Below are 23612 nucleotides of genomic sequence, written 5' to 3'. Positions count from 1 at the left end.
AGATAAACTGTCTCCTGAGGAGTCTCAACTAATCAAATCAGAAAATGATACGCAAGCCGACAAGGCTGCCACTACATGTCAATATCATACGCGAGCCGACAAGGCTGCCACTACATACGAACATATCCATAGCACATCGTATAGACACAGCTGAACAAACGCATACATAACCCACACATATGTCTACAGACCTCTAAGAGTATCGATAGCGAAATATGACGGGACAGGGCCCCGCCGTACCCCTGGATAAACATATACGTATACATCATCATATTTGTACCAAAAGTCTAGGCTCCGTAACAACAGAGCTCTCTAAGACAGCAGACTGGAAATCCTAAGCTGGGGGATCACCGAATCGAGCGTCTGTACCTGCGGGCATGAAACGCAGCCCCCCGAAGAAAGGGGGTCAGTACGGAATATGTACTGAGAATATAAAGCATAAGAATATCAAGTACAGATGAATCATAAAAACCAGCCTCAATAATAGAATGCATCTGTGGCTAACATCAGAGAATATCTGCATAACTCTATATGACAGAAACTGACTCTACGGCGTATGATAGGCATAGATTACAATATAACTGATAGTGCCGAGGAACGTACGGCCCGATCCATAAATATAATATGTTAATGCCGAGAAACGTACGGCCCGATCCATAAATATAATATGTTAGTGCCGAAAAACGTACGGCCCGATCCATAAATATAATATGTTAGTGCCGAGGAACGTACGGCCCGATCCATAAATATAATATGTTAGTGCCGAGGAACGTACGGCCCGATCCATATATAATATAATATATACAAATGCATGTAAAACTCGGAAAAGGATACTCTGAACCCCTCTGGTGACATAAGAAGCTAATATGAAAAGTCTCTGGGAGTTATGGACATAAAACATGGAGGCCAACGATACAAATATCTCTACACTCTCTAAGAACAGAGTCTTTGGAACTTGCTTGCTCACTGTGTTCGTTCATATGATAAGGATCATGCCAAAAAGAAAGAAAGAAAGGATAACTTTACATACCTATTAAGGTTATTCGTAATCACGTTCGCTTCGTCGCTCCTTAGCCTATTTAATATGAAAGTAACGCTATCGTTAGTAAACTATACTTCCTAGCTTATAAATCTGTAACCAATCGCTTATAGGATTCATTCTTTAATTCATACTTTCTTGATTAGGATTTTCATTAGTTAAGAACTTAACGGAGATCGGGAAGCATTTCCCCTATATACTCGCCTAACCCAAACTTCCAATTAACCTCCTGTTATCACAGCAATACCAACAATGACAGTAATAGAGATATGTATATAAAACCCTTACAATTCAGTCCATAAACAACTCAAACAATCCGACAACCCTTCTTAATCCTTTTCCAATTCAAATCATTAACGTTTTAAGATTATACACCAAACAGACCAACATGCGCTTTGTATATGATACGTTATACACTTCTTTCTTCAAATTTAGAAGCCATATCAACAACAACACGAATAGCAACATGTGATCATAACCCATACTTTTAATCTTTCAACTCAACAATTCCATATAACGACCACAACTCCTACTATCAACGAATTCATGTAATTTCTTACTTCTAATTTCATCTAATACAATTTTAATCTTTCCATTACAACACCTTTAATCCAATTATACCATAAAATGAGAAGATCTTACCTCAAATTAGCTAGGACAGATTCTACAATTTCCCGCACCAATCGCACCACTTCTTCGTCCTCAATTCCCTTGTTAGCTTGCCATGTTCATTTGCTGCCTCCCTTAAACGTTTGGAGCGCCTTATGATTCAAAAAAGATTTTTTTTTTTTTTCAAAAGCCATGGCTGCTCATGCTTTTGTTTCAATTAACTTCTTTTGTGAAGATGAAATGAGAATTCTTTTGTGAAGATGAAATGAGAATTCCTTAGTCATCAAATGAATTATATAGGCTGCTCATACCTATGACACGTGCCCCACAATGCATCATCCATTTCATTGTATTTTATTTTTATTTTTTTATTTTATTAAATCGGTGGGGCCCACTCTAATTACCTAATTAGCTACTTAATTAATCTCTAATCCCCACTTAATAATCTAATGATGGTTAATTAATCCCTAATCTCCAATAATATTTCTATACTAATTATAATTTACAACAATCGTGCACTTATTAAAAATCGGGTTTAGAAAGTCCTTGTCTCATATCCCAAAATAATCTTGTCTTGAACTTATGTCGATTAGCTTACGAATAATTCGACGTACAAAAATACGGGGTATAACAGTGGTCTTGTTGTTGATTGGCCTTCTTGAACTTCAGGAGGTGAAATTGTCACACCCTAGCAATGGTAGGGCATGACGGGCACCCGACTCTCATCAGAGTCGAGCGAACCCTTAGACATTCGCTTTATCAAAACCTGTCATTTCAAAAACTTTAAAAAAAAACATAAAACTTTTCCAGATAGAAATCATCATCTTTATAACGATTATGAAAACCATCAATCAAATAAGTACTTTCAACAATTGAAATCATCTAAAATACATACTCTTTTAAAATCCACAAATGACTCAATTGACATCACTTTGTTGACATCTCGACAAACATACTACGGGACACTGTCAGCAAAAGTCTCCAAGAAGTAAACTAAACATTATGAGTCAGGACGGGGCCCTGACATACCCATATTCATACATATCTATACATGACTCAGCACAGCTCTAGAATGAGGTGGAACTTGCCAATCTCAACTGACGTCCAAGCATCCTAGCTATACATTTAACCTGCCAAACAATCTGGGGCTGCGGGCATGAACGCAGCGTCCCCAGGCAAAAGGACATCAAAACGGATAATGTACTGAGTATGTAAGGTGGTAACAAGTCATAATTATAATTTGACTTAGGAGAGAAGAAATCACAATCTAACTCAATACTTGCAACCTTCGCTGGAAAAAAAAACATAAATGGGCACACAAAGCCTCAAAACAATCTTTAAGTAAATAATGCAATCCAACACACATGCCGCTTCAGACATGTTAATAGAATGGTCCCTTCGGACAGCCGCTTCCGGATAGTATCACAATAGTCCCTTCGGACGGCCGCTTCCGGCATAATAATGATGGCCCCTTCGGGCAGCCGCTTCCGGCTTAATAATGATGGCCCTTTCGGGCAGCCGCTTCCGGCTTAATATCACCATCATATCAACACAAACTCAATCCACAAATATCAATTTCAATTCATATCATAAGACACTAATCAAGTCATCACAATCCAATTATTAGCCTTAGTCTTTCATAAGAAGTTATCAAATTTGTATCTCACTAGACTTAGGAGGACATACTTCCAGATTTGAGGGTAGAATTGTTATGAAATTCTTACTACTTATGTTCTACTCAATTTCATCTTATTGCCCTACCCAAATAATAAATGATCATATCAATACAAAGGGATGATACTATGGAATGTAAACATAAATCGTAAATGAAATGAAATAGTAAAATCTCACGCCCCCTTTGGAGTGGTTTTGAAAATCAAAATTTATGTTTCCTTTAGTATAAAACTCATTTCCTCGAAATCATTAGTAAAACCATATACACAACTCAACTTGGCACCTTATGGGTGTTCCCTTCGGAACAGAATAGGAGTACAATATCAATAAGTCATCACAAGAAACACTTAGACCTTACTCATCTAAGAATGGAATCATATGGAGTACATATAGAATGGATAATAACAAGAATCATGCCAAAAGAAGAAAGGTTTGCCTTACATACCTTTGCCGCTTTCCAGCTAACCACAGTCCATCTTCGGGTCACGCTAATCTATCAACAATATCAATTTACCAACAATCAATTCAATATATATCCTTATAATCAATCCCTTAAACTTATCTCTATTTCTAACATAATTTCGACAGCATTTCCTTTATAAACTGGACAACCCCGAAAATCCAATTCAGCTAAATTACCAACAATCAATATACATCATAACTTAGATATTTCCATCCATTTAACTCCACTAAAACAGCCCCACCTTCATAAACTTACCAAAAATGCCAAATGAGTTTTTAACATTATTTCCTCCGTTCTAATCCGTTAAAACTCTAAATAAACACTTTAATAATATAAAAGGAACCTTAGACATACCTTAGCAGCAGCTCAACCACGAAAATATCATCCCCCAAGATCAATATTTAGCTTAAAACGACGACGACAACTCGTATTACACTTTATCCTTCACGAGCCTCGGGATTCGGGGCCTCGAACTTGATCGAACCCTTGTTGTATCTCTCTAAACTCCCCTCACTCTCTCTCTACCATGTTCTGGACCTTTGGTATGAAAATGAGGCAGATAAGGCTGAAAATTTCCCTTAAATAGCAAGGGAAGTGGTCCTGACCCGACTTGGAGTCGGGTTGGGCCGAGCCCACTGCCCAGTTTGACCTTTTCGCCTTAAAACGTCCATAACTTTTTATCTCTATGTCACATGAAGGCCCACAACCTATAGTTGGAAAGGTATTTCTATTATCTACAACTTTTATTTTGGAGTTTTCCCAAATTCCCAAATAATGATGGGGTTATGGCCACCCGAAGTCAAATCATCCGAAAACGTAATTTAAAAATATCTTTTTGGAGGGCTTACACTTGGATTTGGCTCAAGGGTCCTTCTTGAGTTGTGTTTAACTTCACATGTATTGTCCATATAACTTGTCATACGTCCTTTATAAAAACCCCATCATGTGGGCCCCACCTCAGCTTACGGTTACGAGGGCTATATATCTTTTAACGTATTATTCCAATCATATTGTACGAATTCCAAATATCATACTCATGCTATCCTCATACTAATACAATAGAATTTCATCCTTTATACTTATAATACTTGCTCCTTTTTTAGCTCACATTAAGCCATCTGCAGCCTTAGTAACGCGAATTATTTTTTGGGGTGTAACAGAAATCATCTTAAATCTTTCAAGGTGCTAGCATTTATCGAAAGATCTAGCTGTGATATCAATTATTAGTTCAGCTGCGACCTATGCACTCAAAGAACCAGGTTCTTTGAGCAGTTATGCAAGAACGTAAATTTCAAAATAAGTAAATCAACACAAGAATTTCCATGTGGAGAACTCTTTGCTCAAGCGAGGAAAAAACCACGACCTAACTCTTATAAGATTTCTCAAAGGGATTCTCCTTCATTCATCTTTAAAAAGCTCACACTCTCTGTTTAATAGGGCAATCTTGGCCTTCTTAACCTGAATTGTTCCTTCATGTATGGTTTGCAGGGTGTCCACAGTTCCTTGGCAGTTTTACATGAGTATATTTTGCTTTATTCATCAAGTCTGATGCCACAAATAAGCAACTCTTTTGCTTTGGCATTCTTCTGGACTGCCTTGATATCTTCTTCTTTGTACTCCCTCTTTCTCTGGTGATATCTTTCTTTCCTTTGTCGTATGTGGTCATGAATCAGCGACTTTTGTAGCACAAAAAAAATAAAGTTGAACCAAACTAGCACAAAAAAAAAAAAAACATTAGTAGGTTTCACGCAGTAAATTAGTGCGTGAAAGGACCAAACTGCAAAAATGCAACTTGGGCCTTTCACGCACGAATTCCGTGCGTGAAGGAGGCAACAAAAAGTCGCCCCCTCCTTCCCCACCACAGATCCCGACCAGTTCACCCCACCACAGCCCCGCCATTGACGCGGTCCCCAACCCCCCCCCCCCCCCCCCCCAAAACGTTATTTTCGTGTTGTTTTTCAATCCAAAACTCAATATTCTTGGTATAATGAAGTGTAGGAACAAGTTTCTAAGGTTAGATTTTGGAATAGAGCGGCGCGGAGCTCATTTTGAAAACTCAAAAACACCTTCATTCTAGGTATTTTACTACGAATTTTTTATTTCATTTCTAAATATATTATTACCTTAGGTGTGGTGGGAGGGATCTGTGGTGGATTGCGCATTTATTTAGTGCGTTTTTGGGCAGTCTGCGTTTTTGGGCAGTCCGCAGTGGTGACTGCCCCCTTTAATTATTATTTTTTTAATTTGTTTATCTATTGTTAATTAGTTAATTATTTATTGCTTGTTTATTTAGTATTTGTTAATTGTTCGATTACCGACTTAAGTATTTATTAATTGTTAGACTAGCTATTTCAATTTTTAGACTGGCTAATTATTTATTTAATTTTTGTTAAGCCAATTTTTTATTTGTTAATAATTTCTTAATTGTTTCATTAGTTAATTAATTGTTTATTTGTTAAATATACGATAATAGTTTATTAATTTTTTGATTAGTTACTTAATTGTTTATTTATTAAATATATGATAATAACTTGTTAATTATTTGATTAGTTAGTTAATTGTTTATTTATTAATTATTTATACTAATTGTATGCTAACGAATTGTTAATTATTTGACTTATTAATTTTTAATCTTTATATTTTAGGATTGAAAACCCTTAGTTTAGGATTCATAACCCGTAGCTTAGGATTGAAAACCCTTAATATAATTTTCAATAAAAGATTACATAACTAATATTACTTGTTAATGATTTATTTAAAATACGTAAAACAGATGGGTCACCACAATCCTTAATAAAATTTTCGATAAAAGATTACATAACTAATATTACTTGTTAATGATTGATTTAAAATACGTAAAACAGATGGGTCACCGCAATCCTTAATAAAAAAAATTATAAAAGATTACATAACTAATACTACTTGTTAATGATTGATTTAAAGTGCGTAAAACAGATGGATCACCACCCTCTTGATCCGGGACCCTTCGACTGAGAGTTACTGTATCTTCAGCCCGAGCATAGGTCGCAACATATATGGACATCCGAGGACTTCGTGTTTGATACGGCACCATCTGCATCTCCTGCTCCGGGGGCCGCTCAGGAGCCCTCTCACCAGGCATCTCAGGAGGCCGTCGACACACAAGTTTGACTTTTACAAAAAAGTATAATAATTTATTAATTATTTGTATATTTTAGGTTAAATCTAATCTAAATTATTTATATATTATTTCAGGTTCATTCTTCTACGCATGTGGACCCATCTCCTTCACCGGGGCCCACTCAAGAGATCGTTGAGGAGCCAGCTCAGGAGCCCTCTCACCAGGCATCTCAGGAGGCCGTCGACACACAGGTTTGATTTTTACAATAAAATAAAATAATTTATTAATTATTTGTTTATTTCAGGTTCATTTTAGAATAAATATAAATTAAATTGTTTATATGTTATTTCAGGTTCATTCCTCTGCGCCTGTGGACCCATCTCCTGATGAGATTGACGAGGAGCCATGTTATGAACCGACCCCACCGCCCACCGTCATTTCCCATAGAAAGCATGTTATGAACGAAGGGATCTCAACAAAGATCGATGCTATCTTGCAAAGGGAATGTTGTTCGCATCCAAAAAAGCGCTGCAACGGGCTGTCAAAATTTATTGTTTTAAGGACATGAGGGAGTTTAAGGTTGATCAGTCAAACACAAAGATATGGAGGCTAGTTTGTAGACGACGGTATCAAGGCTGTGAGTGGTTGCTTCAGGGAATTGTTAAGCCTGATGGTATGTGGGCTATCACAAAATTCCGTGAAAGACATACTTGTGATATGGGAGAAAATCGAGCAGATCATTATAATTTAGATACAAACATGATTGCTCAAGTCTTACTTAAAGACATTGCCGAAACGCCAAGGTAACTTATCCTACCTAGTAGATTATATGTCTTATATCAATTGAAAGATCATTACTAAATGTTGTTTGTTTAAACTTGTGCAGGTTCCCCATCAAAGATTGTATTTGAAACGTTCAAACTGTATATAGTAAAACTATAAGCAACAGAAAGGGATTTCTTGAGCGTAGACGCGCTTTTGAGATGGTCTTTGGAAATTGGCATACTTCTTTTCAATCGCTGCCAAGGTATATGGCAGCTCTACAACATTTTAATAATGGTATTGTTGTAGAGTGGCGGCTTATAGAGGGTAAAATCTTCAACTTCGTATTTTGGACATTCAAACCATGCATTGGTGGTTTTGCTCACTGTCGACCAGTGATATCCATAGATGGTACGCATGTATATGGTGCCTATGACATCAAGCTCCTAATTGAAATAGGAATGGATGCCAATGGGTCAATATTTCCTCTTGCTTTCGCAATTGCCGCTAACGAGAGCAACGACACATGGGGGATCTTTTTGACCCATTTGAAAACTCATGTTATTAAGGATCATACCGGCATATGCGTGCTGTCTGATCGTCATAAAGGCATATTGCACAATATGGATAATTTACCGGGGTGGCAGCCTCCCTTTGTTTACCATCGCTATTGTTCAAGGCACTTGAAGGCAAATTTGCAATCAAAGTTTCACAATGGCACTCTAAACAAATTGATGTGGGGGGCTGCGATGGAGCATCAACAACGAAAATGGGCTGCAAAAATGGATCTGATCAGGGCAGTGAGTGAACCCGCATACGTTTGGTTGATGAAGCTCGAAGTTGAAAAATGGACGCTTCATGCTGATGGAGGCAAAAGATGGGGCATGCTCACAACAAACAGCTCAGAGTCTTTCAATGGCTTGCTGAAATCTGCTCGAGGACTACCTGTCACCGCAATGGTGAGAATGACTTTCAAGCAGGTTGTGGAGCTATTTGTTGTTAGGACAAGGCAGGCCAGAGCGATATTAGCCGACGGCGGGACATGGATGCCAAAGCCCTTCAAAAATATGGAGCATTATAGAAAAAAATGTGAGCATCACCAAATGACCAAGTATGACCCAATTCAACATGTGTATGAAGTTAGGACGGGTTATTACAACGGTAAGGGTGGAAACGTGCATACCGTTTATGAGGCAACAAGAACATGCACTTGTGGTAAGTGGCAAACGTACCACATGCGGTGTTCTCATGCTGTCAAGTGCTTCGAGAGAATGAGAAAAACGGTAACAAGTTATGTGGCGGGGGAATACAAGGTCCACAGTTACCTTAGAGCATATTCCGGCCAATTCCACCCACTTGGTAATGAAGCTTATTGGCCAAACGAGCCGTTTTCGATGGTTGCTAACAAGGATTACATCAGGAAATTGGGCATTAACTCACGGATTCGTAGACCCAATTAAATGGATGTTAGTGAAAGAACTTACTCTAGCAAGTGCTCTACATGTAAGCAATATGGCCATGACAAGCGTTCGTGTGGGCAACAAGTCCGTGGTAGTACAAGCACGTCTCGAAGAAATAGAGCCTCTAGAACTTGAAGATTGTATTGTTATTGTAATTTATTATTGTATTTCTTTGAATTAGTATTGTAATTAAATGGAATGAATTATTTTTTAATTAGTATAAACCTCTCGTATTGGATGAATTATTATTAAATCAAATATTTATCTTTGTACATTCAAATATAATAAAACACTTAAATCAAAACCCTATAAATATGATAAGTTTCAAAACTTACTTCGGGGCACTTTAGTAGAACCTCTAAAACGACGATCCAAACGTTTAGGTGGACTTGATGTAATGAGCCGACATTATTGTACGCAAAAAAAGATATTAAGTTTTATATAAAATATTGATATTTCGGGGTTTTGAAACATGACTAATCTTTGCCCAAAGTATGGAAAAAAACGTGATTTGAAAGGTAATACCAAAAAAAAAAAAAAGAACAGAAGACCTCCTTCACGCACGAAATTCGTGCGTGAAAGGCCCAAGTTGCATTTTTGCAGTTTGGTCCTTTCACGCACTAATTTAGTGCGTGAAACCTACTAATGTTTTTTTTTTTTTTTTTTTTTTTTGTGCTAGTTTGGTTCAACTTTATTTTTTTTTGTGCTACAAAAGTCACGGATTCATGTGGTCATAGGACCTCATGAAGATATCCCGTAATGCAAGATCTTCACCAATTATGAAGTCTTGCATCCTTGCTTTCCACCCGTCGTAATATTTTTCATTGAAGCATGGTGGTCTTGTTGTTGACTGGCCTTCTTGAACTCCAGGAGGTGAAATCATCTTAAATCTTTCAAGGTGCTAGCATTTATCGAAAGATCTAGCTGTGATATCAATTATTAGTTTAGCTGCGACCTATGCACTCAAAGAACCAGGTTCTTTGAGCAGCTATGCAAGAACGTAAATTTCAAAATAAGTAAATCAACACAAGAATTTCCATGTGGATAACTCTTTGCTCAAGCGAGGAAAAAACCACGACCTAACTCTTGTAGGATTTCTCAAACTCTCCAATAAACACGAGCAACTTTTAGAAGTACAACAACTTGTACACCTAAGGAACTATTCCTAATAGCCCCTACCCAACTCTCTCTTCCTCAACAATTCCCACAATTGTTGGCTTTATAGCTACTCTCTCTTCAATGACTCCACCCAGTCAATGAAGTCTCTTACAAAACACAAAACAAGACCTACTATAATCACTAGGAATTTAAATAAGATCTTGTCTTGGAACCACAAGAATCTAACTACTACAACTCAAGAACAGTATAAATCTTGATAGGAAGAGGTATTTTGACGCTGTTGTAGTTGGTACCCTCGAGACTCTTTGCGTTGACTATGCTCTCACTCTGATGTCTCTCTCTTTGGTTGTGGTTAAATTGCCACCTTCGATTCTCCAAATTCAACCAAGACTTGATTTAATTAATTGTACGGAATCAATCTTTGTTTGACTTGGATTTCCTTCTTCGCGCGTATTCAACAAACTTTTCCTATTTCCAAGCTAATTACATGTGTTCATTTTATGGTAATATTTTCATATCTTGAACTCCAATTCCCTAAATAATTGGAATGAGTCAAAATTCCATTTCTCCAGATCTGTACGAAATAGCTTCTTCAAACAGTCTCTAGCTCTCCATCTAAAGGACCAGTTCCTCGAGTTGTGTCTGCATTACCAGTTACTTTTGAAGATCTGTTAAGGTTTTGGTTCTTGTACATCTTCATTCATTCTTCCTTGTACATTAATTGTCACTTGTACATAGTTTGTCAGTCATCAAAATTTCATTTAAGTTGTTGAACTATTATTGAGACCACAACATCTCAACACAAACTATTTGTCAATTGGACATCCCTACAAAATGTTTGTCCTTTCTATTGAAGGGTGATGCGTAGGCTACAAGCATCACGATTCCATCGTGAAGCAATGGCTGGGAGATGGACTATACATTGTGAAAAAAAAAAAAAAAGGGCTAGCACCCGCAAGTGTTGGGTAGCTAGATCAGGCCTCTCCGCAGCACTCACAAACAGTACATTTAGAGAACATCGGTAAAATTTGGTTTTTGGTGGTTTTTGTTATTGTTATTTTTTCATAAAAGCAGCTGCACTTCACTGGATTTTTCTCTATTTATCCGGTTGGAGTAGCATTAGTGAGTGAACGTTGACACTATTAAGGCGTAGATAAAAACATTTGACATCCTGAGACTGACTCATGATTTGAGAGTACCGGTAGAACGGGTTCAACCGGACAGAGCTACTACTTCCAACTGTTGTGCTTCTAAGTTCTAAGAAAAAGAAAAGGCTGCATGTCAATCTGCAACTTTGAGCCCTTTATATGCTTCAATGGATGATGCTGCTTAATGAAAGTATCAGCATAACATTCACAGATAAAGAATAAGATTAAATCCAAAATCCACTACAGATTTGCTGAAATCAAGTGAGTATATGCCATAGCTCCCATTACATTGTTCTCACAACTGCTCACAATATTCAACCCAAAGTAGTTTGAGTGACATCTTCCTAGTGGGCTCTGTGTACATTAAACATACGTTTTGACTGATTTGAAAGTTGGAATACACATTCATCTCCAGGCTTAAGCCCATAAAATGCAGTAAATAATGCCCAGTTTCTGGCCAAAACCTTAGAACCGAAATTCTCATGATACATGACAGGCCAGGGTCTATCATCCGGTCCTTTGAGATAAATAGTAATCCTTCCCATCTTTTTCCTGCTAGCCAAAACTTGTGGCCAGCTTTGTGGTAATTCCTGCACAGTAATTTAAGGAGGTCTAAATTCAAGGACAGGGAGGAGAAGAAAATCATATACACACGGGGAATCAAAAGAAAAACTTAGCCAAATACAACAGTTAAGCACAATATGGAGTGGACTACATTGTCTAAGGAGAAAGGTTTATGCCTTAAATCATGGCAAAAAGAAAAAGAGAAAAAGAATGAACAGTGTCGTCAGGTGATTAAAAGTCCCAAATACTCAAATAGCAATGGAACGTAGGCCCTGCTTTACAGAAATTGAGATATATCTCCTCTGAATTCTAGTTCTACAGAACACCAGAACTTTTTCTCCCTGAGAAATAGAGGCAGCATGTCCACTCTTCACAGCATAAGAACTTTACTGAAATCAAGCCATTTGCTATGACCAAGAAAATAATGTCCATTGCCAATCAAGTTGACTAGGTTCTTTGAAAAAGATGGCCATTTCAATCACAAAGGATTCTCATTAATTTTAGATTAAAGAAAATACAAATTTTACCATCAGAGTGGTGCTTACAATCAAAATTAATACATTTAATTAGTTATGACTCAGCGGTGATTTCATGATCCTCATTTTATATAAAGAATCTTGCACTGAATTAGTGATATTGGCTTGCAATCATATTTTTTTATTCCTTTTCAACATTTTTGATCCTTTTCAACATTAGCCCTTGTCCTCGATCTTCATGAATTATTGTAAATATTATACAGTATTTAGGCCAAAAGCATGCTTACAAAGATGTGTTAATTCCCCTATAATATATCTTTCTTTAATAATTTTTTTAACCCCACCCTCCATTTTGGAGGATCTATAGTGTTTCCACACTTCCCCTCCAACTTGACACTAACCCTGAACCTACCGGTCGTGGGTGGAGGTGCTTTACCAACTAAGCAACCCTCACTTGTCATCTTTCTTTAATTTAGGTGAAAGAAAACAGTACTAAGATGCATGTCACTCCAATGAACACTCTAGATAAACACATTCAGGCAGTGCATATGGTGCAGGGAAGAAATCAAACAAATGAAATTCCTCAAAATCCAACTAATAGCAAAAGGAATGATATTTCAGCAAGATTTTCACCAGAAAATTTCGATCATCCACCTGCAGCAAACATGAGAAGCTGCCAGCATCAGGAAATGATGTGTCACCTGAATCAGCAGGCTCACTTTTTATAACTTTGTTATTACCACTTACAGCCTCAGGATAACGTTGACCATCCTTCTTTGTTCTTTTTGGCTCTTTTCCTGCATTTGCTCATGCAGTATAACATCAAATAAGAATGTAGCAGGAAGGATGGTCAAAGGGACTCAACAGTGAATGCATGCATGTGATGATGAGCAGCTATGAGAAAAGGATATCAAAATCAAATGAATTATAAACTAAATATGAAAATGTTATACCATTTAACTTTTTAGGAGGGCAACGTGCTTTCACTGCCACCTCTCTCAGGTCTCGCTTATCTACTCTTGTTTCCTTACCTGCATGATGCAAAACCCCTGACTTAACAGGTAGAAATCCAAAAACACTATAAAATGGAACTTTTAGTCTAACACAGAATAATAAGAATACATTTAAGACAGAAGAACAAGAAAGATGTGCTTAATATGAGAGACTAGAAGCTTCCCAAATTGAGATGCTTCATTGGACTTCTCTCTGGTAACTTGATTGCTACTGGTGCAATGACTTTCTTTATCATATAACCAAACCAAATTACTGCCTAATAAATCATTTCATCGTGTTGTTGAAAATACATATTGGAGCAAATCAATATAAATCACATATTTGCTTGGAAAATGAGGAAGAGGAAGGAAATTAAGGGAAACGTACAAAATTTTCTTTTGCTTCTTTCGTTTAAATAAGGAGGATAAGAAGTGGAGAGAGTGAGAGATCATTTTTCTATTACCCCCACTAAAAATTCTCTCTCACTTCCCTTCTATTTTCCCTCTTTGTATATTTCCCTGCCATTGTTTCCAGACACAGTAAAGATATTAAGAAAACATGACATATATGAAAGGAGGAAAACTACCCTTGCCACCATTTTCAGCTGATTTCAGAGATGTGCTAGAGATAAGACCCATATGATGGCCATTTTCATCTGTTTGGCCCAAAAGTGAAATATCGTTTACTGGTTCAGAAATTTTTTCAGTCTGAGTGATTTGTGCGTCAAGGAAGGGTGCAAACTCCATCTCAACAGGAGGGGCATCTACTGAACTTGATTCCCTTTGTGATACCGAATCGGTGTGATTGCGAGGTCCATTTTCACCTTGTGGAACATCGCTGGTTCCTTCTTCTTGGGGAACTATTTGTCGCTCTCCAGTGTCAGCATCAAAAGTTGCCCTTTCAGACTCTGGTACAGCAGTAACTGAGGGTGTTGAATTCCATTTTTTCCTCAAATTTATGTCAGTTTTACCTTGGGAAGTTTCTGTACAATTAATTCTCGGTCTTTTCTTCCCTGTACGAGTGCCATTGTAAAAGTTGATCTTTAGACAACCACTTGATCCAAATATTTGAACAACAAAGTGCTGATCCTGAATGTAGTGGAAAACCAAGAAGTCTCCCATTTTCAGACCATGTTCTGATGAAAATATATGCCATCCTTCTCGAATTGCAAGCGAACCATTATGATTACATATTCCCACCTTCCATCGCCGTCCACTTGAGTCCTCCAGATAAGTTTCTTCATTAGTCAAGTGAGATACCAATCGAGCAACTCCAGGGGGAAAGTACTGAAAAGTTTGTAATTAGAATATGAATTGCTATAAACGGATATGGTACTCAACATCGCTAAAGAAATAAGTTACCCACCACACCATTGGAAGCATTTGGTTGTACATGGAGCATTTGGTTTTCAGTAAAAAACAATTAGACCAATCCTGTCCTTTCATGTGGTCATTTTAAATTGCATACAATAACAATTAGGAAAGTTAAAGCAACAATGCATGCTAACTATTTTTAAAGAAAAGAAATGCATGAACATTGATTTTGCTAAAAGCATAATGGTGAGACAACCCACTATTTCAGAGCTTTGTTTTTAGTAAATTCTTATTCCATTACTTAGGAAGGTTAGGAAGGGGAAAGGGGAACTTCACTGTGAGACAAATGCACATCTGTGGCACATGTTCTTTTGTATACTTGGGGTGAATTGGGTATTACCAAGATCAACTTTAGAGCTCTTATGCAATTGGAAGAAGAAATGCACAAGAAGACTGGTGGCAAGCCATTCCAGCTTGTATTTGGCGGACAATATGGAAGGAGAGAAACTCAAGACAATTTGATGACAAAGCAAATTCTGTTGAGATTGTAAAAATAAAATGTCTTAGTCTCTTTTATTTTTGGTGTAAACAAGATATAGTGGGGGAGATAGGAGATTTGGTATGTTTCTAGGCAATATGTAAATTGTAATTTGACTTTTACCCCCAGGCCACTGCTTGTGGTTTTACTTGTAAAGTACCTTCAGCAGCAGTTCATATGCTGATACTTTTGGATGAAATACAAATGTAACCTTATTCACAAAAAAAGGAAGGGGAAAGGGGATAGTGGGAACTGAACCCACACTTGTATGTGGGAGGCTCCCAACTGATACCACTAGACTATAAGCTTTGGTGGTATAAGAAAGTTTACAGCTTCCTACTGTTACCTTCGCAGGAAAAAAAGAAAGTTTACAGCTTCCGAGGTTCACGGCGGCTAGCTCACTTGGTGAGCTCCCCGCCTTCTACAGTTGAGGTAGAGGGTTCAAACCCCATCAGTAGCACAGCATACCCTTCCCCTTTCCCTGATGTAATATAAAACATTAATTTAAAAAAAATTACAGCTTCAGAACATAAACACATGATCTAGTTTTTTTCTTGTTATTGTAATAGTGAATCACATGATCTACTTCAAGTACGATTTGCATACATTAAACAAATCATTGTTACAGTTGACGTTGAGAAGTTTTAAGAGACAACTTTTACAAGTAGCTAAGGAACAGAATCTTATGATGAGTGGGTGATAGGTTAGTCAACAAGCTTTACTAAGTGGGACATGTGGAGACCCCAAAAAACATCAGTTATAGCTGCACTGACTACAGCTTCTCGATGCCATCAATGAAACTAATTAGTAAAATATTCATCAGACAAAAACAGCACATCAATTACAGCCTAACACGACCAAATAACTAAAGTATCTGATTTCAATGTTCCATTTATTCTTTTCTACTAATTTCTCTAAGCACGAAACATTTCATTTTGGAATTTTAAGGTCTTTGAAGACTGACTTGCATCTTTTGTTGATCAGTTTTAGGAGCATATTTAATGAACTTAAAAGAACTCTTTCTTTCTTTTCGGTGAGTTTTTAACAAGTTATTCCCCTGATTTACACTAGGTGATGAAACACTTGAGAAAAAATATTCCAGCGACAACCAAGAGGGTTCAGGACTCTTCAATTGTTTGGCAATTTGGACAGGCTGTTTGGTCTCTATTGCTTCAACAATACAGATCAGGATCATTCGAAACTGCAAAGAATATAATTTTTTATAACAAACTCAAGTAGTTGTAAAGACTTGTGAAATGTTATTTATGCAGACTCGAGCCGATTATTGAAGGATGATGAGATAGATTTCTCCTATTCCAAAATTGGAAGGGTCTTCCCCCTATGACTAGCTTAAAAGCTTCGTCTTATTTCTCTGTCTACAAATCTACGTAGGGCTGTAAAACTTCAAAAGATTCAAATGTCCCATTAGCGAGTAGGCACTGCAGTAGAATATTGGAAGAATTTATATGGATCACAAGTTGCATTTGGGCTGTGAAGGAAACAAAACAAGGACTGAATTTATTGATGGAGATTATCTCGCTAATGTTCCCATTCCTTTCTTTTATTTCCTATTCTATAGGAAATGTAACCTCTACGAGGTTTGAAAAATGAGAATGCTAAGATTGACAGAACTTCTCATTCGACAATTCAAATGACATTATAAAGTTTCTCTTTATCTGAAACCAACGCTCAACCCTAAATGCAGCCAATCCAGATACCAAGGCTGAGTTTTTTAAAAGAATAATATGATAGATGAAGATGTAATACCCATTACTAAAAAAGGAGGTTTAAGTAGAGGAGTTTTAGTGTTTTACAGGAGTGCAATGCAATAGGAAGATACAAAACAAATAGAAGTTATATATAATGGTTGTAAGACCATTAATACTGTATGAGAGCATATGTTGGGCAGCTAAAGCCAGAGTGTCGTAGAACTGCAGATGTTAAAATTGGTGTGGAATTATACAAGGTTGGATAAGGTTAGAGATAATCAAATCATACAAACTATGCAAGCAGTACACATAAAAGATGAAATGAGAAAAGGTCGTCTGAGATGCTTTAGCCATGTTCAACATAGTATTATAAGTAGATAGCTCCATAGGTGCGACAGTGTATTAATTAAATGTGCTAAAAAGAAATGAGGTAAGCCTAAAACTATGAAAAGAAAGAAAGCTTCTCTAGATTACCCTCCAAAATACAAGCTATTGGATGTAACAAGTAATTTTGAAAAATACAAGAACAAATTCAGAAAATATTGTTATTGAAACCAATGCTTTCTTTAAAATGGTTTAAAGTAAAAAACAAAAAAGAAAGAAAAAAACAAGTTTAAGATCATATTATACCAGAACTTTGGAGAAGCGCTTGTCGATCATGACTTTGAAGAAAGAGCTAACAATTGGTGAGGGATCCCTTTGTCCATGTATCAACACGCACGTGCGCGTGCACATTTCACATGCTTCATTCTGGTGAACCATCTCTCCTCTCTGGACAAAGTACGTTGTCTTCCACCAAATTTCTTCCCCCTGCATAGAGAAAATACAAAGTTCATGTAAATATTGGTTTGACATGGTCCAGTGGAAGGGAGGAGGAGGCACATCGGGATGCCAAGAATTTGTTCAGAGGCCACTAAATCCTGAGACTGATGGAACATCTTTAAAGCAATGAATAAAGATTCAGCAAGATGGGTCCCCGAGAGACTTGGAGATCCCAGGTCTGTATAATATTTCAACAATCCATGTGAGCTCATATGCTCCAACTTCAATGCAGGTTTACATGCAGATGTACTTGTCAAGTTGCTTAGTGAGGTGCAAGCAAACTGGATTCTCATTAAAACGAATCAACAACATTGTTCATCTCCTTTTTTTCATAAAGGGTCCAGCTTGCATCCCTGAACAACATTCTCTTTCCCATTGCGCAAGTACTTATTAATTGTTGTTTATATTATTATTAATTAAAAAAAATGTTGTTTATAGTATTATCTTGTTTTTGAATAATTTCATTAGAAGTTGCATGAATTTAATAACATAATTTATTCACAAGGCATAATTGGTGATATATTTGGAAAACAAAGTTGTCTTAAATTATTTTTATGAGTAATTATTGATAAATCTAATCATTACGGCAGTTAAGGAAATTTTAGTAAACTTATCAGTTATGGTATAGAAAAGGACCAAAATAGTCTCTTACCTTTGAGGGTAAGTCTAAGATGATCCCTTAAATATGACATGGTACACTTATAGTCCATTATGTATGTCAAAATGGTACAGTTTTGATACTTCCAGATGGAAGCCATCTATTTCTAACGATTACCACTTATAATGTTAGGAAGTATCTATTCTGACACATTAATGTATCAAGCCCCCTCTTTTTATCCGGATATCAACCCCCCCAATTCCTTATAATGTCAAGTATTATAATAGAAGTAGTTAGCTTTGTGGATTCACCAGAACTCGTAAATAGAAGAAAGAAAAGATCAAATCTTCAACTGGGTAAGAGAGCAAAAATGATAAAAGTCCCACATAACTCGAAGAAAGACAAATAAACTTTGTGAGTGATTACATTCCGTTATAGTAACAAGTTTAAAAAAAAAAAAGTGATTATATTCCATCACTCTGTTTACCTCTCTCCCTTAGTACGAAAGTCTCTCTCTATGACTTGGTTCAATTCTACTATTTTTTGCTTCCCTTAAATAAGCGGCCCCTGCATTTTCTTCACCTTTTTGCTTCACCCAGTTGTTTTCATAACTCAGTAGCAGCAAGCTGATCATGCAGCCATTAGAAAGAAGAAAAGGAACAAAGAGTAGTATAAACGATGAAGTATTTGAGTACACTGCACAACTATTCTCATTATTCTTTTTTTTTTTTTTTCATTGTTGTGCATGCCAAATATAATCATAAATCATAACTCATAAGCTATGATGACATATATCTGACTGTTCTTTCTTTTTCTCATTCTCTCTCTTATGTTTTCTGGGTTTCAATCTTTTATTAAGCAACAACAACAACACACCCAGTGGATGTCGGGACGGTGGGGAGTACGCAGACCTTACCCTACTTTGTGTAAGTAGAGATGTTGTTTTCGATAGACTCTCGTCTCAAGCAAAACGTTTTCAAAAACATGTTTGACAACTACAAGAGTAAAAGCTATGATGAAAATACTGTACAAAAGAAAAGTACTGACAGTCAAACTAGTAAAGATAACCCAAGTAAAAGAAACAATAATAGTAATAGATTGGAGAATAAGATAATAATAGACTTATAAATATGATACCGATAAGTAGAAGAGGGAACAGACAGGGTGCTCTAAGCTAGAACCATACTCTCCCACAGGAAAGAGAAATCGCCCGACCACCTACTAACCTCTACCCTAATTCTCGACCTCCATGCTTTCCTATCTAGGGTCATGTCCTTAATGAGCTGAAGATGTATCATGTCATGTCATATCATTTCTCCCTAATTCTTCCTCAGTCTACCTCTACCATTCTTAGATCGATCACTGCCAACCTCTCACACGTCCTCACTAAGGCATCCGTGCTCCTCCTCTTTACATGCCTGAACCATCTCAGTCTCGCTTTCCCATCTTGTCCAGCACTGAGGTACTCCCACTTCGTCGTGTATATCTTCATTCCTAATCTTATCTCATCTAGTGTGCCCACACATCCATCTAAGCATCCTCATCTTCACTACATTCATCTTCTGAAAGCGTGAAAGCTTGACTGGCCAACACTCTGCCCCATACAACATAGTTGGTCTAACGATTACTCTATAGAACTTACTTTAAGTCTCAGCGGCACATTCTTATCACATAGGACACCAGATGTAAGCCTTCATTTCACTCATCCCATTCCAATACGACATGTGACATCATCATCTATCTCCCCATTTTCTTGGATTGACCCAAGATACTTAAAGCTTTCTCTCATAGGGATGACCTGTGTATCCATCCTCACTTCCCCATCCGCCTCATGCGGTGCATCACCGAACTTGCACTCTATGTACTCTGTCTTAATCCTGCTCAACATGAAGCCTTTAGACTCTAAGGTATGTCTCCAAACCTCGGGCTATTGTTAACTCTGTCGCATGTCTTGTCAATCAATACTATTCATCTACAAATAATATACACCATGGTACTTCCCATTGAATATGCCGTGTCAATTCATCCATTACCAAGGCAAATAAAAACGAGCTAATAGTTAATCCACGGTGCAACCCTATCTCGACTGGAAAGTGTAAGTGTCAATCTTTTATTAACTTATTTCCTAATATTATACCAGAGAAAATCACAATCACAGGTGAATAAATTTTCATTTTTTTCTTCTATTTTGCTTTATGATGTTGACATTTTTTCTTTGTACAGTTGTTCAGAGTCATCACCCTCCAAGCCTAATTAGCAGAAAATGCAATGGCGAGGCCAGATCTAAGCTGGGAGAGAAAGCCAATGAAGAAAGAAACAAATACCTGATGATAACGGGGTAAAGCTTGCTGGATGGTTCTCACAGATTTGGGGGGAGAAAAGATTTGTCCATTAATTCTTTTAGCAAGAGAACCGTTAGAAAGAGATGGTTTCCGCCTGGGAGTGCCAAAACTGCACCACTTTGACATATATAAGGATTTATTAGTGTACCATATACACAACCGGAGCTAGCCTTAAGCTATAGGTTCGTAACTTTAGCTCAAAACCATGTATTTGTATTAGAAGTTTCATTTAATATGTATAGATAATCTATAATGGAAGGTTTTCAGCGTTCAGTCAATCTAAGCAGAGTGAATCGATCCCTAAGGAACCCCCGAAAGGGCTGCCGTCCGATGGGTACACGAAAGTGACACACTTAGAGTCCACTCCTTCCCCACACTACGAGTGAAAGGGAAAAAGTAAAGACTACCATTAAAGCAACCCAAGCAAGACTAGAACCCAATAAGCAAAAATAGAAATTGTGATTCAGAACCCGTAAACTAAAATTCTTGGCTCCGCCTATGACCATATCATATATAAGGGATCATTTACCCTCAAAGATGAGTGACAATTTTTTTCCTTTTCTCAGTTATGGTACAACACGATGCAGTCAAACCAAGCCATAAAGAAATTAAACCACAACAAACGATTCAATCTATCCAAACGTTATATGCACAAAAAAATAGGAAATGGTGAGTAACAACTGTCGGATGTTGCATCTATTACTGCTACAGTTTTTTAAAATAATTAGTTGTTTAGTTGTAGGGGGAGTATAATAATTGATTTACTAGAATATAGTTGAAGTAAAAGTTTCAATACTTTAGTTGTAGGAGGAGTGTACTACTTTATTTATGTGGTTGTTTGAAGTCTTAGGGTTAATGAAATTTAAGTGACAGATTTTCATCCATATTTTAAACTCTGGTTGCTGCTAGCATCTCTTCAAAAAACCTAACCGCGGAAAAAGTAACCAATAAATGAAATTTAAGAAGCAGATATTCATTAGTATATTAATCACTTGGGAAAAATCCTGACAAAAACCATTCAAACAAGCTGTAAAAGCACAAAGCACATATAGAGAAAGCAGCAAAAAGAAAAGGTCGAAGTTCAATCTGGAATCATTTTAAAGGCAAAAAAAAAAAAAAAAAAAAAACAGGGGATGAGATATCCCAATGCAGCCATGATTTTAGGTTTTTGTTTTAAAAATAAAAAAAGATTAAAAGAAATAGAACTTAGATTCTTGTGCAGATTTTTTTTTTCTTATAGACATTTAAGAGGGAGGAAAAGAAAAATGAATACCGTTTGGGAACTCCAAAAAAGGTTTACTAGGTCACAACTGAGGAACCTGTACTCGTCTTTCTCCTAGGCTTGCACGCCTTCTTCTGGTGCAAGTACAATACAAGGAGCAAAGTTGGTAGTAGTAGTAGTAGTAGAAGAGAGGACCCAACTGGTTCCTTAGTTTGGTGTTAGTCCTTCATATAGGCCACACAGCCGCAACACTACCTTACGTTTCTAGAACTTGACCACTTTTACTCCGCGTTCGGCCCCTAGGATTTGGGACCCAATTTCAAGTTGGGAAAAGGTTCAAGAATATCCCTCTAGTTTTATTTATGGGAAAAGGGTCAAAAAATACGATTCTACCTTATTTAATTAGCTAAACTTTATCTTCCATTAGTAATTGTGAACAAAAATATTCTTATCGTTACCTATACACCTAAATTTGACGGATTCCCTCATATTAAACCCAATTCACAATTTCATTTAAAATTACTCATTTTGAATGGAGCCCCCCCCCCCCCAAATGAACCCAACCCGTGACCCACCAAACGGAAAAAATGATATCAAAACAAATGACTCGTGTTCTTTCTCAAAAACATCACCAAAAATCCCGAGGAGGGTTCCGGTGATCGGAATATTAAAGGTTTTAGGTTCATTTTTTGGTGTTGGGAAGAAGATATTTTCGAAGGATTTTGCCATCAGTGTTTTCGTTCAGGTTCAATATAGTCAGCACTCAGCACTTGCGGACTCCCTGTGGCCATTTTCTATGCCACATTTTCATTTACGATTTGCCATAGTAACTAATTAGATTTAAATTTTATTTTTTCTAAGTACTACTCTTGTTGTTTTGTTGTTGTCGTTCTTCACGAATTGAGATTTGAGGAAGAGGACGAGAGATTGCCAATTAAAGGCATATTTTTCTTGAAAAGACAAAATTGTCTTTATTATTTCCAATGTGTTCTGTGGCTATCCATTAATTTGGAGAGGAACAATTTGAAGAAGAAGAAGGCAATCCACCATTGAAGCTCGATGGAAGCTCAAGTTTGAAAAAACGGATTACCGCAAACAAGCTTCGTTTTGAGTGAATATTATTACAAATGATCGAAAACGTCTTGGAGGGTTAGATATCTGAAATTTGGGATAATATGGTGAAGGATTCTGAGTTTATTGGTGAATTTCAGCTACAAATTTGTTGTTGAAGAAGAAGAATAATGTTGAATTAGAGGGTATATTTAGGGGGGGAGGGTTGTGTTTAATCGAGTGGGTCGGGGCGGGTCAACTAAAGGATGTGTAATTTATTATAAATCGGGTAATTTAAGAGATTTGGGATTTCTCATCCAAATAGGGGTATAGGTGTAAAGTTTGGTAACGGCATAGGTATTTTTGTTCACAATCACTAACGGAAGGTAAAATTAGCTAATAAAAGAAAGTAGAGGTGTATTTTTTACCCTTTTCCCTTTACTTATTGGTCAGTTTTATCCTCTGTTACAAGTTGAGGCTATTTCTGGTCCCGAAGTTACTAAAGTTATCAAAAATACTCCTCATTTGACAAAAATCCCCAAATAACCCGATTTCAATTGAAACTATTCATTCTCCTATTTTAACCGACGTGCAACTCACTAAACTATACC

At 37.0% G+C, this 23612-nt stretch overlaps 1 protein-coding gene across 5 annotated transcripts; it reads right to left on the bottom strand.

The window, feature by feature from the left end:
• Window positions 1-11586: 11586 nt before the first annotated feature.
• LOC132616495 (uncharacterized) lies at window positions 11587-22378 on the bottom strand. 5 transcript variants are annotated; one of them, XM_060330923.1, is made up of 7 exons: window positions 22003-22366; window positions 20712-20846; window positions 17598-17777; window positions 13994-14693; window positions 13368-13445; window positions 13048-13211; window positions 11587-11964 (listed from the first exon to the last, which is right to left on the bottom strand). In XM_060330923.1, the coding sequence occupies exons 3-7, from the start codon at window positions 17727-17729 to the stop codon at window positions 11719-11721; spliced, it is 1320 nt and encodes a 439-aa protein (XP_060186906.1). In that variant the 5' UTR covers window positions 17730-17777; window positions 20712-20846; window positions 22003-22366; the 3' UTR covers window positions 11587-11718. The 5 variants fall into 5 exon arrangements, with proteins under 5 accessions (XP_060186906.1, XP_060186908.1, XP_060186905.1 ...); XM_060330925.1 differs by lacking the exon at window positions 20712-20846 and having other exon boundaries at window positions 13069-13211; window positions 22003-22378; XM_060330922.1 differs by lacking the exon at window positions 20712-20846 and having other exon boundaries at window positions 22003-22364.
• Window positions 22379-23612: the final 1234 nt, after the last annotated feature.

The sequence above is a fragment of the Lycium barbarum genome, chromosome 11 (genome assembly GCF_019175385.1).
Source record: "Lycium barbarum isolate Lr01 chromosome 11, ASM1917538v2, whole genome shotgun sequence".
In the NCBI taxonomy this organism is placed as follows: Eukaryota; Viridiplantae; Streptophyta; class Magnoliopsida; order Solanales; family Solanaceae; genus Lycium; species Lycium barbarum.
This window is presented reverse-complemented; position numbering and strand designations above follow the sequence as displayed.

Excerpts from the sequence above, each read along its gene's own strand:
- LOC132616495 (XM_060330923.1), bottom strand. The coding sequence starts at position 17,729 with ATGGTTCACCAGAATGAAGCATGTGAAATGTGCACGCGCACGTGCGTG. Across the intron at positions 13,446-13,993 it reads AGCTGAAAATGGTGGCAAGG|GTAAGGAAACAAGAGTAGAT; the intron begins GTAGTTTTCCTC and ends TGCATCATGCAG. Across the intron at positions 13,212-13,367 it reads CCCTCCTAAAAAGTTAAATG|GAAAAGAGCCAAAAAGAACA; the intron begins GTATAACATTTT and ends GAGCAAATGCAG.